The sequence below is a fragment of the Schistocerca cancellata genome, chromosome 1 (assembly GCF_023864275.1).
Source record: "Schistocerca cancellata isolate TAMUIC-IGC-003103 chromosome 1, iqSchCanc2.1, whole genome shotgun sequence".
Classification (NCBI taxonomy): domain Eukaryota; kingdom Metazoa; phylum Arthropoda; class Insecta; order Orthoptera; family Acrididae; genus Schistocerca; species Schistocerca cancellata.
In genome coordinates, this window is record NC_064626.1 from 484,597,166 (window position 1) to 484,615,093 (window position 17,928).

Consider the following 17,928-nt stretch of genomic DNA (forward strand, 5'->3'; position numbering starts at 1 on the left):
GGGGAAGGAAGATGAGCCAATGCAAATGTAAAATGCTGGAACATTAATAAGGGGTGTACCCTCCATAATGTTGAATGCAAGCATGCAAACATTCATGCATTGTGTTGTACAGGTGCGAGATGTTAGTTTGTGAGGTGGAGCTCTATGCCTGTTGCACATAGTTGATCAATACACCGACAGGTAATGTTGTTTGTGGATGACACTGGTGTTGTCATCCGATGATGTCCCAAGTGTGTTTGATTGGATACTGATCTGGTGATCGAGTGAGGCCAAGGCAATATGTTGACACTCTGTAGAGCATATTGGATTGAAACAGCAGTATGAGTATTATCCTGTTGGAAAACACTTCCTGGGATGCTGTTCATGAATGGCAGCACAACAAATCAAATCACCAGATTGAAATACAAATTTGTAGTCATAACGACAAGAATGTGCCTGCTGTCATACATATCGGACCCCAGACCACAACTCCAGGTGTAGATCCAATGTGTCTAGCACACAGACAGTTGGGTTGCTGTCCCTCAACTTGCCTCCTCATAACCATACGTGGCCATCAGTAATCCTGAGGTAGAACCAGTTTTCATCAGAAGCCACAACAAACCTTCACCCTGCCCTCCAATGAGCTCTCACTTGACACCACTGAAGTCGCAAATGGTGGTGGTTTGGGGTCAGTGGAATGGATGCTACAGGATGTCTGGCTTGGAACTGCCCTTGTAGTACCGATCTGTAACAGTTTGTTACATCACTGTGGTGCCAACTGCTGTTCATATTGCTGCTGCAGATGCAGTACAGTGCGCCAGAGCCATACACTGAACATAACAGTCTTCCCTCTCGGTAGCGCCACATGGCCGTCCTGAACCTGATCTTCGTGGAACTGTACATTCCTACGACCAATGGTGCCAGTAATCATGTACAGTGACTGCATTCCTGCCAAGTCTTTCTGCAATAATGCAGAAAGGACATCCAGCTTCTCGTAGTCCTATTACATGACCTTATTCAAACTCAGTGAGGTGTTGATACTGGCATCTTAATACCTTAAAGGCATTCTTGACTAACATCAACTCACCACGTCCACTCTCAAAGTTAACTAACACTCAGGACCATTACAATGTTTATTTAAAGCAAAACTAATTTGCATCCTCGTAGTGGCACTACTGGTACCACTCATGTGGGACGTGCAAATTGTGAAGAGACATCAGCTTTCTGGTGTAGGAATACACCTACAAACCTTCTTTTGCCACACAACTCCTTGTTGGTGTTGCGATTTTGTATTCTGTCAGTGTGTAATGAGACTTAACTGTTATCTGAAGATGACTAATGAGCAGAACATATTTTATGTGTATTAGGAGGGAAGACCCCAACTTATCTCTTTTGCTGGCATGTACTTAGTACAGTAATTTTTTCCACAGTGCTGTATCTGAGTGGTGCAATAAAGGCATAGCTGAAAGAACAGATATTGTTGATGATCCACAGCTCCATGAAGTACTTCGAAATTAATTTTCTGTCTGTGAATTTCTTGATATCAGCTGTGTTAGGCATAGCTCTACTACTACGGATGTTGAGGAATTAATAGTTAGTGATTTAATTTCTAAGTATAAATGCTTTTGTTTGTTATTGGTTGTTAGCCCCATGTGCTTTATGATTTGTTAATGGGTTTCTGAAGCATTAATGCTTGTTGGGAAATTTACATAATTTTCTGCAAATGCCCATTTATTCCTCGTACTCATGAAACATATTGAAACAAGAAGTAGCAGGAAGTCTAACATTGAAGTCCTAGCACACACAATTTATTTCTTAGTGTACCTCTACTCCTCCCCCCCCCCCCCCCCCCCCCCCTCCTCCGGCTGATGCTACTGTAATGATAGTTGAGCACTAGTCCTATATTCTAGGCCGAACACTGAATAGTAAGTATAAAAAAAATGCTGTAGGTATTTACATATGCTTCCACATAGATGAAAGTATGTCCCTGATTTGTGAATAGTGCTTTCTTACATCAAAAGCTGAAGCTGAAACTCAGACTATTTATCAGTAGATTACAGCAGTTGTGGAAGGATTTATCGTGCCTACAGCAGTGATCATAGCAGAACACAACTGAGTTCTCTCTCTCTCTCTCTCTCTCTCTCTCTCTCTCTCTCTCTCTCTCTCTCTCTTTCTTTCCATCCCTGCCTGCCTTCCTCTCTCCCTCCTTCCATCCTTCCCTCCCCCTCTGCATTCTGCGCCCCCTCCCTCCTTCCCCTCTTTCCACCTCCAAAACATCGTTCCCATAACAAATTCAAGCAAAATATTTAATTGTATAAGACTTTTTTATTATTCATATGAATTGATAATATTAACTGTTGCAATTACCTGTATTGCTATCATATATTAATAACAATAAATGCATGAGAACATAATAGGAAATTTCTGTTTGCCTGAATTAACTTTGTCCATATCACCAAGTTGCATCTCTGAATAATTAGTGATGCTGGAAGATGCAAAATCTTATTAGGTACCTTGAGGAAAAGGCAACCAATCACCTACAGTGGACCAATGCATGGAGCACAGAGATGCACCAACAGTAAACAGGATTTTCTAGCAGAAGTACATTCATTGGCACACACACACACACACACACACACACACACACACACACACACACACAAGTGCATACTCTCGCTGTGGTCATGGGAATGTGTGTTTGGGTGCCTTTGTGCTTGTGTGTGTGTGTATGTGTGGAATTTTGCTAGAAAAAGAGCAAGAGTTCAAAAGCCAGTGTGAATGCTCTTTCCTGTGTGCATGCCTCTGTGCTCCACACATCAGTCTGCAATAGGTGAGTAAATCCCTTTCCCTTATTGTACGTACTTCTCCATCCAGGAATTTCATTATTATAATAAAATCTTATTAGTGATCAAAGTGCAATGGCCTACAAATTACTTTGTTCTCGTCTCTTTATAGGGAAGACAATTTTGACGTGTTATGCATTGCAGACTGGGGTCGAGGTTTATCGTTTTACACTATGGGTGGCAAACTGGTAAGTGCAGGGTAAAGTTTGACATTCCTTTCCTTTTCTTCTCTCCTTTTGTGAAATCATTATTCATTGTTCTCAAACAGGTGGGCAAAGAGCGCAATATTGGCTTTGATCCCCTTTGTGTTAGTTATTTCAATAATGGTGAATATCTTCTCCTTGGTGGATCAAATAAAACCTGTACATTGATGACAAAAGATGGAATACGTCTTGGAACGGTTGGAGAAGAACAGTCTTCATGGGTATGGTGCTGTGCAGCCCGCCCAGATTCCAATTATGTGGTATGTTATGTGTTTATTTTGACACATTGTAGATTTTTTTTTTTTGGGAGACCAATGATATTTGAACATATTGTTATGTTATAGGCCCTTGGATGTCAAGATGGCACAATTGCATACTACCAACTGATATTTAGCACAGTGCACGGACTTTACAGAGAACGCTATGCCTTCAGGTATGTAGGAATAAAGGGAGTGTTTTATAGCTTGCGATACTGTATGAAGTAAATTATGTGTACGTGGATGATTGTGTGTTTAGTCTACAAGTATCTGGTACAGTAGTGTGCAGAACTGTGTCATAGTAGACATCCATTGTGTTAATACAATCTTGTACATTACACTTCGTGTGTAACTGAAATGTGTATTTTTCTAATATGTGAACAAGTTGAGCTTGCAGTTATGTTTAGTTGTGTCTCAGTATGAAAATCTGGCTAAATACATGAATGATTGAAATGTGCAGGTAGTAGACACAATTAAGCATAAATGTATTGAGCAGGAAAGTAAAACAGTAACATTTGTGAATATTTCTACTTCATAAAGTCATTTTTTTCCAAACTTCCCTGTGATTTGAATCATATTAACATTTATTGTCAAATGATCATGTTAACATTTATTGCCAAATTGCATTCCTAGGTTTAAAGAATGGTATCTCAGAACCACAAAAGCTGCTCGTCTTATAGTGCATCCATTGCAACAGCCACAAATCCACTGCAGTAATGTATAGCTATTGTATTAAGTGCCACAACAGCATACAGACCGTGGGAAAATTTTATCTGCTAAAATCACAATTGGAGGTGTGGGTTGGGGACCAAAATTATTGGTAGAGGCAGAAAAGTGTTAAACATCATTGTGACCACGTATAAGAAGATCACTACAAAGAAAATGACTGCAAAGCTTACTATATTGCTAGAAAGGAAGCACCAGTGAAAACTGTAAGGTGAGGACAGCTCAAAAAGGCTGCTCATCACAGAATACCTAGCTTAACCTCTTGTATATCAAGAAGAGTCTTCACAGATGCAAAGAGCACAAAACATGGGTGACCAAACAAAAGGAAACATGCTTTTATACAGCTCTGTGCTGCATCACCTGCCCATGCATGTAAAATGTCAGGGGCAGTGTTTTACAAGTGTGAAGTGTAGTGGAGGCTCTGTAATGATCTGGATGGTCATTCTGTGGTTTCTGTGTCATGTTGAAAGGAAAAATAACTGATCAACTAATGAAATGCCTTCAGGTGACTGTTCATCCTGAGATGAGGTGCTGCCATAAGATTAACTTCATCCACACAGACTGAAATCTCAGAGATAAGTTTGTTGAGCAATATAATGAAATAATGCACCCTAGATCACCAACTTGGAATATTATCAAGCCATTTTGGTCTTTATTGGAAAAATAACTAAGGGCTTGTTATTCTCCTTCAGGATTTCTCAAATACTTGGGGCAGTTTCATTTGCAGTGAATTCTATAAACTACATCAACGTACAAAAACATCCAGGCAATTTTGAATGCAAAAGGTGTCCCCAGCACATTATGTATATGTTAATATTATTTCTTTCCAAATCCCAACATTGAGGAATTCATACCTATGCATGTGTCAAATTGTCAGTGTAAAACACTGAACACAATCTTAGTATTTTGTCCTATAAGACTAAATATATGGCGTTTAAAGCTCCAAAATCTATTGTATTTATACACACATCAAAACAAGTTTTGCATCAGCTCTGTTCCGAGAGTTCTGGAACCTGTACAGAAAATTGGAATAGAGATCAACATGAACATCATTTCTGCCCTTTTTATTGCTCACGAAAACCAAACATTGCATATTGTACCACCATACAGCGAGACCTTCAGAGGTGGTGGTCCAGATTGCTGTACACACCGGTACCTCTAATACCCAGTAGCACGTCCTCTTGCATTGGTGCATGCCTGTATTCGTTGTGGCATACTATCCCCAAGTTCATCAAGGCATTGTTGGTCCAGATTGTCCCACTCCTCAACGGTGATTCGGCTTAGATCCCTCAGAGTGGTTGGTGGGTCACATTACCCATAAACAACCCTTTTCAATCTATCCCAGGCAAATTCGATATGGTTCATGTCTGGAGAACATGCTGGCCCCTCTAGTCGAGCAATGTCGTTATCCTGAAGGAAGTCACTCATAAGATACGCACGATAGGGGCGAAAATTGTCATCCATGAAGACGAATGCCTCACCAATATGCTGGCGATATGGTTGCACTATTGGTCCGAGGATGGTATTCATGTATCATACAGCCTTTACAGCACCTTCCACTACCACCACCAGCATATGTCAGCCCCACATAACGCCACCCCAAAACAGCAGGGAACCTCCACCTTGCTGCACTCGCTGGACAGTGTGTCTAAGGCTTTCAGCCTGACAGGGTTGCCTCCAAACATGTCTCCGACGATTATCTGGTTGAAGGCATATGTGACACTCATCGGTGAAGAGAACATGATGCCAATCCTGAGCGGTCCATTCAGCATGTTGTTGAGCCCATCTGTACTGCACTGCATGGTGTTGTGATTGCAAAGATGGACCTTGCCATGGACGTTAGGAGTGAAGTTGCGCATCATGCAGCTTATTGCACACAGCTTGAGTCATAACATGATGTCCTGTGACAGCACGAAAATTATTATTCAACATGGTTGCATTGCTGTCAGGGTTCCTCCAAGCCATAATCCATAGTTAGCAGTCATACACTGCAGTAGTAGCCCTTGGGCACCTGAGTGAGGCATGTCATCGACAGTTCCTGTCTCTCTGTACCTCCTTCATGTCAAACAACATCGCTTTGGTTCACTCTGAGACACTTGGACACCTCCCTTTTTAATATTTTTTTTGTGGGATCTGAAATTTAAAAACCTCTCTCACACCGGCCTGATTTAGCTTCACTGATCAGGATAGTAAAAACGTGTATATTAAGGGAATTTTCATTCACAAAGCAGGCTCACATTGACACAGTTCAATACTGTTCTATCCTGATTAAATTGAGCTTAACTTAAATTCCATAAGGCAGTGAAGCAATTTCAAAGTCTCGGTTCAACGAAAATTGTCAGTCGATCTCCTAAAAACATTTGTAATAATTATTAACTTTCGGTGATCACATGGGGAAGACCGGAGATCTGCTGGTAAGACCGTGTTAGCCTGTTTATTGAAAGTAATAAACTGGATATCTTCAGTGTAGAAAACGGCAGGTTCATCCAGTGTAAATCAGACGTTTCCCACTGATCCCGTGCAACACAGCGTAGTAAGCAAACACTGTGAATAATAATCAGTTAAATAATACGCGAACACACTTACTTTAGTTTAGTTCCTGTATTAAATTCCTTCTCATACAGAATCTCATCAAGACGGCGACTAGCTCAACAATACATAAATATACATCTTCGTTCTTTCACAGCTATTCGGCAAGATCTGAATCATTCTTCTCATAAGAGAAAACATAGATAGCAGAGAAACTATTCCATGGAGTAAATGCACACTCCAAGGAATAATAGGGCTTGAAATTACTTTGCATTGATAATCATCGTATATTAAAGTTTAGGAATCGGTAAGATAAGAAGAGATATTTCGAGATATGTACCGAGTTATATAATTTATAAAATTTTTGATAATATCGCGGAGAGACCGCTGTGAGAGACATTACATCGTGGAGGGACAGCTGCAAGAGACATTACACCTTGTTGAGAGCCCTTCCTGGCAGAAAGTAACAATGTGGATGTGATCAAACCCTAGTATTGACTGTCTAGGCATAATAGAACTACAGAAAAAAAGCGAGCCGTGTACCTCCTTACTGGTAGAATGGTTGGAACTGAGCGGCTGCCAGACCCCCTCTGTCTAATACGTGCTGCTCATGCATGGTTGTTTAGACCTTTGGGCAGGTTTAGTGACATCTCTGAACAGTCAAAGGGACTGTGTCTGCGATACAATATCCACAGTCAACGTCTATCTTCAGGAGTTCTGGGAACTGGGATGAAACAAAACTTTTTTTTGGTGTGTGTATTATGGGGCCAAACTGTCCAACATTTTCCCAGTAGAATAGGTCTATCCTTGATGTGTGTACCTGGATCTGTAAAATACCCCTCAGTGGATACCATAACTCAGAACATTTCCCTTGTAGAAGTTTCTTTAGATGAGGGAATAGGTTGAAAAAAAAGGCTCCCAAACTGATGATTACGGTGGATGTTACAACTATTTGTGTTGCAAATGCCACTGTTTTCCCATTGACAAACCACCTTTGTGAGCAAGTATGCTGCCCTTAATGAAAGGCAGTTATTGTTAAATCATTTATAAGTTGATTAATAAGAGGAATCTCTATTGAATCTTGTGAAACAACAGTTGTAAGCTCATCAGTGTGTAAAATGGTTTTTATGCTCCTATTTTACAACGAGAGCTGTAGTTGCCATGAAATGTCATAGCTAATGTTATTACTACTCATATAACATTAATTTCTACAGATGCATGACTTATGGATCTTTGTCTTACTAATGTCTCAGGAGTGTTTAAATTGAAATCAGTTGCAATCAATAACTAATTCAGTTTAGCATTGTTTTTAATGAAAGTTTTGTTAGAAACATTTGTTATTCCAATAGGCATCACATCTATAATTATTGGAATATGATTACATTGTAATCTTCTGCTGATACATGATACGACTGTTTTAGAGAAACCTTTTGTTCTCATGTTAGAGCAATATCTCCAATAGGACAGTCATAAATATTTTTGTAACTTTTTAAAAAAATGAGTGGCAGGATGGCAACAAATGCATAGATGTGGTCAATTATTGGTGTATCAGTAATGCACTGCAGTGGGTGCCTCATAAAGTGGAAAGCAAGAAAACTCGCTGTAAGAAAGTGTTGCAAGACATATTTTGATGACTTCCCAATTAATAAAATCTTGTGAGACAGTGTTAAAAACATTGTGAATCTGAAATCACTGACAGTCGCCAAACTGTGCCCAGCACATTCATCATTCATGTTGAATTTGCAGAAAACATGATACACTGCTTTTTATATATCACTCTTAAAACCAAGAAATTCCTCCCATATTAGCTTATTTTTATCAAATAGTTTTTAGCAGTAAAAATTTGTAATTCTATTCATAGTTTACACTAAAACATACATAGAGAGTTGAAGGTACTACACAGAAATGATACTGTGCAATACAGAGCTGAATGGGCATTTAAGAAAAACATAGTAGTCTTAACTTTTTTCAGTAAGATAAATGGCTCAGTACTTCAAAGTATGAAGAAACTGCCGGTGTATTTTCTGCATTTAAGAAAGACGTATGTCATTGATGTGCTACCATACTCAACATATGTCAGATTGATGCATCAAGAGTCATACTCAAATGGTATTTGCTCTGTATATGTATTGAACACTTACTATCAGTTGGATGTGTTTGCTGTTAACTGTGTGTTGCCATTATTTTTCTTTCACAGTAATTCTTCCTTTTCGACTTGACTGAGAAAGAGCCACTATTGAAGTTTGGCAAGCACTATTCCAATTCCCTTCAATACAGCTTTTTGTTATAGTGGCTCTAGAGCCATTTTGGTTGTATAATTGTGATTGTATACAGCATTGAGCAATAGAATGAGAGAGAGCTACTATGTTGACTAGAGAGCACTATCATTACCTTGACAAATGGAATCGTTGAGCTTAACATATAATCTTGATGCCATTAGACCTTGTACAGGCTGTGTACACCATAGTCACACAGGAGGTAGGCAGGACAGTGTGTTTGATCAAGTACACATAATTAGGGCAGTCTGATTTATCCATATTTTGAAGTAATGCAGACTTTGAGCATTCAACATTACACTGTATCAGCAGTTTACCATTAGAATTTGATTCATGTAAAATTACTACCACCAGAGTCACCTGTTGCACTCCACAGTGTTGTAGATTACAAGGATCGGTGTGACCAGCTCAATTTTGATGACGGAGATGAGCCATAGTGCAACAGATCACACCCATGAACTATTTCAACAGATTACATCCCATTTCCATGCCACATAACTGCTTGTGAACAGCAACACCTCTCCCCCTGCCCCCTTCTCCCAATCCTTACTTCCTTCTCCCCAATCCCCACCCCTTCCCCATTGAGGAGCAGAAAGCAGAAGACAGGAATGATAGAATTGATCTATAATTATCTTTGTTTTCCACAGAAAAGATTATATTTGATGGCATTGGTCAGTTAATATTTAATATTTTTTTATGAGTAGGTTACTGTTCAGGTTGAGGCAATGAAAGGTTCTATTCCTGGGAAGAGAGGGAACAACAGAAGAAGATACCAGATGCTGGATGACATCAGTAGATCACAAGGAAGGTATCAAAGAATGAACAGAGATGCATGGAGGGCCATGAAGTCTAAACATACCACAAGGCAGATAACTAAATGATGATGATGATAATGATGACATTCATCATGCATCATGTCCTGTAAATGTCATCATAAAAGAGAGCCTTCATGGATACCAAATTAAACAGAAACAGCCATTACAGGCTACTTCGGTAAAAGACTAGTGCTAATGTATTCACACTGTTCATTATGTGAAGTACTCCTAGATCACTTTATATACTTATGTGTTTATTAGGAAAAAAGTTACACTTTTGATTAAAGCCACTGCTCTTCTTCTTACACTACTTTGCTATTGTTTTTATTTAATACTTCAGAAAAAGCAGTTGTGTGACATTACACAGAATGGTACCATTTGACCATATACTGGCAAAGTCAAAAACAGTTGAATACGAACAGTAGAATTAAGCAGAATCTGTATATCTTGAGTCTGAATACTCTTATAGTAATTAGAAGTTGTGGCTAATAAGGAACATTTACAAAATTGTGTTGTAGACAAGTGAAGCAGTCGCGCCCAATGTACGGAACTCTGTCTGGGATACTGTATTTTTACATTTGTGCATTATGCACATTTATTTGTACACTGTTTCATAATTTCAAAGATGTTTTCACGAATACATGGAACTGAATTTTTTTTCGATATTACACTGTAAACACAGTTTACTTTTTGATTTCTGCATTTTCAGTTGAGATGCCCTTAACAAAGGCAAATTGAGTTGTTGCTCAAAGGTTATACCAAGAAAAGTTTTGTATTCAGGGTGTCTTACAGCCTTCATATAATTGATAAATGACACTTATATATTCAAAGACAAGGCTGCTTGCTGTTATATAAATATAAATAAGCAAGTTCATCTTTGAATGCGAAAAAAGTCATTTATCATCTATTCTGAGAAAAGAGTTTCAGTATTTTGTTGTGAGATGCCTTCTTAAAAAAAGGGTGTACTATAAGTAGAACTCAGTATTTACAGATGTAAAAAAAAAAGTCTTTGGAAAATACAATATTTGTCTAGCAGAGAAACAGCAGCTATATAGTAAAACTGAGGAGGTGGTAACTTTTCCAAAGTAGCAGGTTTCTTACTAATTAACTCAATGAAATGTAGATGGCGTAAGTATGAATAGCATTAAGCAGCATAGTGATACTTTATTGTTAACTAACATAAACATATTAAGTTTCTATGATTTCCTTGTATCTTGTTGATATATATCTTGACTAATTCCACATCTCTGAAGGTTCTCTTTCTTGTACATATAGTACAACAAGTGGTACCCATTACTGGTGTAAGTTTGCCTGGAAGTGAAAGGACCAGGCAAAATAAGGATTGAATATCATTTGTATCAAGATTTTTATTAACACTCCTCAGGAAAAGTAATTTTACCAATTAGGCCAACAGGAGCTTCACAAATTAAGACCAAACCATCCAACTAGATTTAAAAAAATTAAGAACAGTTACTTAAAATCAATAAAACAATCCCTTCCAAGGTTCTTATTCTCTTTTAAAAGAATAAACAATTAAGTACAGAACTCAAGAATGCCCAAACAACAGTGTTTTATAACAAGCATAACCTGATAGGAAACCAGTCTTCTAAACAGGAAGGGAATAAACATCTTTAGAATGTATTTGACTAACATACAACAAATAATTCAGGTTTACATAAAAGAAGTCATTGAAAGGAAAGAAAAATAATTAAAGCTGCTTGGTGTGAAACCACCACACATTGACAATGTGGTCCAGACAAACAGCCCTGAAATTACTTAGGGCAGGCCCAATATGATGCTCACCACATTCCTCCTTTTCTAAGCAACCAGAGGGTACATGCTCCAAGGCACAAACATACAATGATAGCCTGATGAACAGAGAAGTAACTTTTAAGTAAACCAGTAAAAACGTATGTCATCAGATTACACTCTGGCAGCGTAGATAAAACAATTGTAATAAGTCACTCTAAGATTATAAGGTAACTGCCCAGGGCAACCACCCCCACTTACACCTGATTGTAAAGAAGTTCAGCAGCCAACTGAGATTCAGCTTCAAATCGTGCCATGTGGTGGAAACAGTGACTACTTAACTGTCACATAGGACAGAAAATGTGGGTGGAAAGAAAATGTGGACAGTTGGGTGATGAACCTCACCTGTGTTAAATACAAGCTCAGTTTCAGATCCATTGTTGACTATCGTGTCCTTAATCATAAAGTAATCTGGGAGTCTGCCCCTTTTCGTGATTTACACAGGTGTTTTTCATGGTTTTCCGGGGCCCACTATTTTTTTGTTTTCGGTCTTTACACAGGCTTTTTGCACTGACTGGTACTTACATGAATTCAACTGGATGCCTTTCAGTCATTTTGCCGGGGTGGCAGTTCTTTCTGGATTATTCAGTTGCATGCCCGGAGACCTGAAGTTCAAGTGTGCATATAACTACTAGGATGATGTTTTTCACAGTGCCATCTTCCCAAACATTTGGAGCATTTGCAACTGGTTTTGGGGCATCTGAGCAAGTGGGGCTAACTGTCAAACTTTCTTAAGTTACCTTTGCTCATTATGAGATATATTTTAGTTTGCTGAGCTATCCACTCCATTAAACCTGTTGCAAAAGAAGGGCGAGCTGTTTGTCTGCACCAACTGTGCCGGCATAAGCTGACATCAGCACACAGTTTGGCAAAGAGATTGCTAGAAGATTTATAGTAGGCTCAAGCAACGTGCTTATCAGGAGAGAGGCCAAATAGAGACTCACAAGCAACATGCTGCCAACGTCATCTTGACTGACAGTGTTTAGGTCGCTGCCGCAGACTGGAGGGCCCAGTGAGTCCCTGTCAGTCATTTAGAGAGTTGACGAGTCGAGTCATCAGTCGCAGTCCAGGGGGAGTCGCAGTTGCAGTTAGCTTAGCCTCTAGCTCAGAGTCAGTCAGTACCTAATGACCAGAGTAGTGTACATTGTGGGGCTTGTACTTCACCAGCAGTGAGACTAATGTGGACGATTACGGAAGAGCTTATACCACAACAACTAGCGTAAGATAAGTAACTTCCTGTTAGACCAGAACCTAGTTAATAAATCTTCCTGACTGGAAGATGGTCAGAAATTAAAATCCAATATTCCATATGATTAGTCACACTAATTTATGTGCCAACACTTCTGAAAAACCATGTAATGTCTGAAGGAGAGCCTCAGCATGATGAGGAGGTAAACACAGTGCCGAACTCTGCACCAATTACATTAGTGTTACAGGGACCTACCCTCCTAGAATGGTGGCCAAGTGAAACTCACCTCAGACCAAAATCCAAAATAAAATTTCCCAGGGACATAATCCAAAACTAATCCTGTTTTACTTACAGAATCACACCAACTTCCCGGAAATGGACTCTGGGCACGCACAGGAAAACGCGCCACATCCCCTTCATGCCAAAGATCATGTTCTAGGAGATGTGGCATGAGCTATTGATCATGCAGTGGTTCAGAAGGGTCTGGCAGAATGCTAATACTTCAGGTCACTCACCAAATAGGAGTCATATTCAGTCATCAACAGGCACACAAAAAAGAATGAAAATATTGCTAGCTTTTGGAAGAAATCCTCTAATGAGCTAGAATGTGTGTGCTCTTCTCTCTCTCTCTCTCTCTCTCTCTCTCTCTCTCTCTCTCTCTCTCTCCCCCCTCCCCCCCCCCCATAAACCACACACACACACACACACACACACACACACACACTACTACCATCATGAGTGTGTGTGCGTGTGCGTGTGTGTGTGTGTGTGTGTGTGTGTGTGCGTGTGAGGAGTGGGGGGCATCCACACACTCTAGCTCGTTCAAGGATTTCTAAGGTTTTCATTCTTTCTTTGTGCCTGTTGGCGACTCAACACTTCTCCTATTCAGGGCGTTATCTCCTTTACACCTACAGTACATATTTATATCCTGCCAGAACTTTCCTCTTATATTGTGTATTTGCCCTTGTTAAAGCCATGGACTTGGTTACTTTGACAGAGAGCAGAAGATTGATACTCACAAATAATGTGTGATAAACTTTGTCTGACTTAACTCAGTTTTCAGTGATTAGCCTAGATCAGTAAACAGTACACATCCATGAGCTAGGAAAAGTGCACATGTACAGTAGGAGCAGAGGCTGAGTGTTGAGCCACAACAATTTGACCGCAAGCTAGACTGAGCAGATGTTACATGCAGCGTCTGTAAGTCAGCTCCAACTACAGTGCTGGCTGTGTGGGATGATGAGGCATATCTCAGAGACACTCACAGGTTCGTAGTGCAGTGACATGGTTGCTGCTAGCTTCAGAACTTAGACTGTCTTGACGTGGTATCAATGTCAAACAGTACATTCCTCTCCCCAAACCTCTTTGCCGTTGTCTGTTGTAGGTGCAGATGCGATTGAGGAGGCAGGAGTCAGAACTTCAGTTGATGATAAACCCTTACAAGCATCTCGGCATTCATTTTGTGAATGCTTGGGAACACTGACTGAAAAACCAGCCATAATGGTGTCCACTCACACACAAGGATGTACTGGAAGGTGGCAGGGTGAACGGACTGATCCACCATGGTTGAAGCTGCTGGCACGGCAATGTTGGTGACAATGCTGCATCAGCGTCCTGGGCACATTGTCCAGCACTGGACCTGAGGTAGATGAAGGCAGCTGAGGCTGCGGAGTCCTTATGTACACTGACTCTGCAAATGAAAAACCTGTGGCAGGATCGTGCAACCCACAAAAACAAACTTGATTTTGAGGGCAATTTTGCAGCTTTGTGGAATCCTGTACAACATATAGTGAGTGTCCCAAGACAGGTGATAAGGTCACATTCATTGGACCTGTGTCGGCCAAAACCTCTTAGAAATACCAAATCATGCACATTAAACATAGAGTGTTGTGGAGGAAGGCCCAACCTATGTGGAGGATGCAGCAGCTGGAGCAGTGCCATATGCTGGTTCCATGCAAGAGCTCTGCTAGCAATTTGCAGTTGCATGGCAGGGAACAGTGAACAAGATAGAGAGCACTAAAACTTGCATGGACACCACGTACGGAAACTTGTAAATTCATCCACAACAAGAAGCCAATAGGAGTTCCAGTAGATAATCACAAAAAATGATGTGCAATCTTTGCCAAGGGACACTTTACTTGAGCCAATTGAAAATTTTTTGTAGTTCGTACATGCCAGATTTTGTGATGTTAATTGTTCTATTTGAGCATACATGCCGACCCACGTGCAGTGTTTTCTGGCAAGCAGCTGAGTATGTGCAAGCAGCTGAGTACGTACAATGCCCCAATGCCCTTGATGGAGAAGGCAGAGAACTTCCTTCTAAAGCAACTGTGGCACAACCACACGGGACTAATCACTGTTTGTATGTTAGAGAATGACACAGTGCTGGACCGACAAGTTGTGCCGAAGCAAAAATAATGGCATATGATCAGATCCCATAAGTGGGTGCAGCAAGCATGAGTTTTGTTGCATGGTATCATTAAATGAAATACTTCCTCTGCTGCCTGCCCACTGGCTGTTACAGGGGAAGTCACAGCAATGTTGTGCCAAGCCAAACATTCCTGTGTCACTTAATCTCTGATACCTCAAGCTGCAGGCCGTGCTTAGCAATATGTGGTTGCACATTGTCTTTCATGGCCTGTCCATAGGCACAGAAGAGTTCACAGAGAGAACATTGTCTTGAATGTGCAAACCAAACAGATCAGAAGAATAAAACATTCTTGGTTTTCAAGCCATGTCAATTAGAATAAAATCCTTGAGCTTCCAATGGCCATCTCCGCCATTGTCGTCAGGAGTTCACTGACTGCCAGGACTGCTATGGTTTCTCACTTATACAGGCATGATGACAGATGCCAATCAGATGGACCCAATGTGGCGCACACGTGTAAGTTGACCCGGGCAGCTAGTGGAGACTCAATGCCAGAAATATTTTCACTGTCACATGAACACAAAACTGTGTTTTTGTAATGAAATGTGGCAGGTAAGCTGCAAATAGATAGCACAGGAAGGTCACGTCCATTGTTAGCAGAAAATGTCATCTTTGACTTACTTAGCTTGTGCTTGTCTAACAGTTCATATTTGCTTCTATTCAAAAGAGTCATTGACACGCGAGTGTCCAGTTGCATATGTATTCTGTGTCTCGCAGGCTGCAAAGTGACAAATAATTTATTAGCATGACACTGGATGGAAGAAGTTTCAAATTCTTTGCCTTTGCATTTGGCTCCCATTGAACAATACTAGAATTACTACTTGGCATTGGAAATATTACGTTAACATTAGTTGACTGATACAGTGGAGAACATGCTGAGTGATTGTTGGATTTGCATGTATGCTGACAGACGGAATCTGTCTATGCTCACTTAGCATCATGACTGGACCATGACTGTTGCTTATGTGCCTTGAAATACTGAACACAGGCTTTAACCATGCTAGCCTACTGCCAAGCACACTGTTGTTGTTTACGTTACTGCTTTGGCTTGTGAACAAAGGGTACAACCTGTATACCATTACTGTGAAGAGCACAAATAGGAGCAGAATCAAAGTCCATCACCACACTGTCATACAAGTCCTGGTGCTCCACCATTTCCAAAACCTGTTGCAAGCTATGATCAGGATACTTAAGAATCTGTTTCACGTATGTAATGATCTGACACATTTTGATTAACAGCGTCCCTAGCGTAACGATGGCATCACTGTAGTAACATCCACACATGCACTTGAGGTTGTGATGCCATGTAAGTAGCCACCTACTGATTATGTGTTTGGATTGCCTATACAAGCAAAAGAATTTGTAACATGCAACTGCCACCTTATTCTGCTCATCATAGTACTTGTCGAGTAAAGCAGTTAGTTCATCTAAGTAATACTTTAAGGGCGGCTGGTGAGAAAAAGTTTGCAGGCTAACTGGTACACTAAAACACTGACTGTTGCAATAAAATATGGCTGCCTTCCCTACCTTCAGTGTGAGGCACCTGCAAGTGCAAGTCGAGCTGTGCATGGTACTCAAAACTATTCTTCTTGTTAAGAATCAAATGCCTGGAATGGTGATGTGGAAACAGATGCTGCTGGCTGTTGTGCTGTGGCTGCTGGAGCGATGCCACAGTGTTTGCTTTCATTGCTAGCAATCTGTTCATGGATTCCATAAGCTGTTGCTTTGGCCTGCAACTGAATAATCTGACAGTTCTTGTTGGTCATTGGCAATGATAACACACATGTGCACCCCCCCCCCCCCCCCTCCTCCCGCACACACATGCACAAACAGTACAAAAATAGAGCACAACCACTAAGCTATACTGGAAGAAAGTGCCAATTAAAGTCACTACATATTCGTCACCAGTTATGGGACAAATATTCTGAAATACACACAATAACATTGGTACACAGTATCAATGTGGCAGGCAAGCACAGCAAATTCCATAATTCCACAAGATATACACATGCAGCAAATATGCTTGTTGAAATGTGGAAACCAAAAACAGCAAAACCAATGTTCTTGGTGGGAAGTGAGACAACCAACAAAACAATGTCACTTATGTTCCATTTCGGGAAGAAGTAGGACCAAGCAGCAACTAAATGTAGATTTCCATTGACACCAGATGTTTGGTTGTCCCATAGTGGATGCCAGTGAGTTGATGGTTACTGTGACAGAGTGCAAATGATTGAGATCTCAAGTAATGTAAGACAAAATTTGTTTCACTTAACTCAGTTTTCAATGACAATTCATATCAGTAAACAGTACAAATCCATGAGGTAGGCCAAATCTGTATGTACACAGTAGTATCAGAGGTTGAGTGTTGAGATACAGCAATTAGACTGTGAACTAAATACGGAAGGTGCGACTTGTGGTGCCTTTAAGTTGGTTCCATCCACAGCACTGGTGGAGCAGGAGGATGAAGGTGTGCCTAGGAGGCAGCTGCAGATTGGTAGTGCAATCAAGCCATTGCTGGTAACTTCAGAACTTCAGAATGTGGAGACTGACTTGGCATGGTATTGGAGGCAAATCATATCACATATATTTTTATGAGAAAGAGAACTGCCAGGGATGTGGGGGGAGGGGGGGGGGGGCGAGAGAGAGAGAGAGAGAGAGAGAGAGAGAGAATGTTCTTTAGCTATTTAAGAATTTCTTCCAAAAGCTAGCAGTTTTCATTCTTTTTGTGTGCTTGCCGACAACTCAGTGCTTCTGCTATTTGATGAATGTTTCTCTTTCTTGATCATATACACAGAACACGAGTGAATGAGTGAGTTAGTGAGTGAATGAATGGATAGATGAATGCATCAGCTGGCTTCAAAGGGATCTCAGAGA

General features: G+C 40.5%; 1 protein-coding gene across 2 annotated transcripts in view; it reads left to right on the plus strand.

Moving 5' to 3' along the window:
• The window catches only part of LOC126177684 (intraflagellar transport protein 122 homolog), a 254,831-nt gene that overhangs the window by 40,780 nt on the left and 196,123 nt on the right, over positions 1-17,928 (plus strand). For both annotated transcript variants that reach the window (XM_049924474.1, XM_049924475.1), the window contains exons 6-8: positions 2,935-3,010; positions 3,091-3,285; positions 3,370-3,458. In XM_049924474.1, coding sequence (XP_049780431.1) covers positions 2,935-3,010; positions 3,091-3,285; positions 3,370-3,458 — 360 coding nt within the window. The remainder of the gene's footprint in view (positions 1-2,934; positions 3,011-3,090; positions 3,286-3,369; positions 3,459-17,928) is intronic.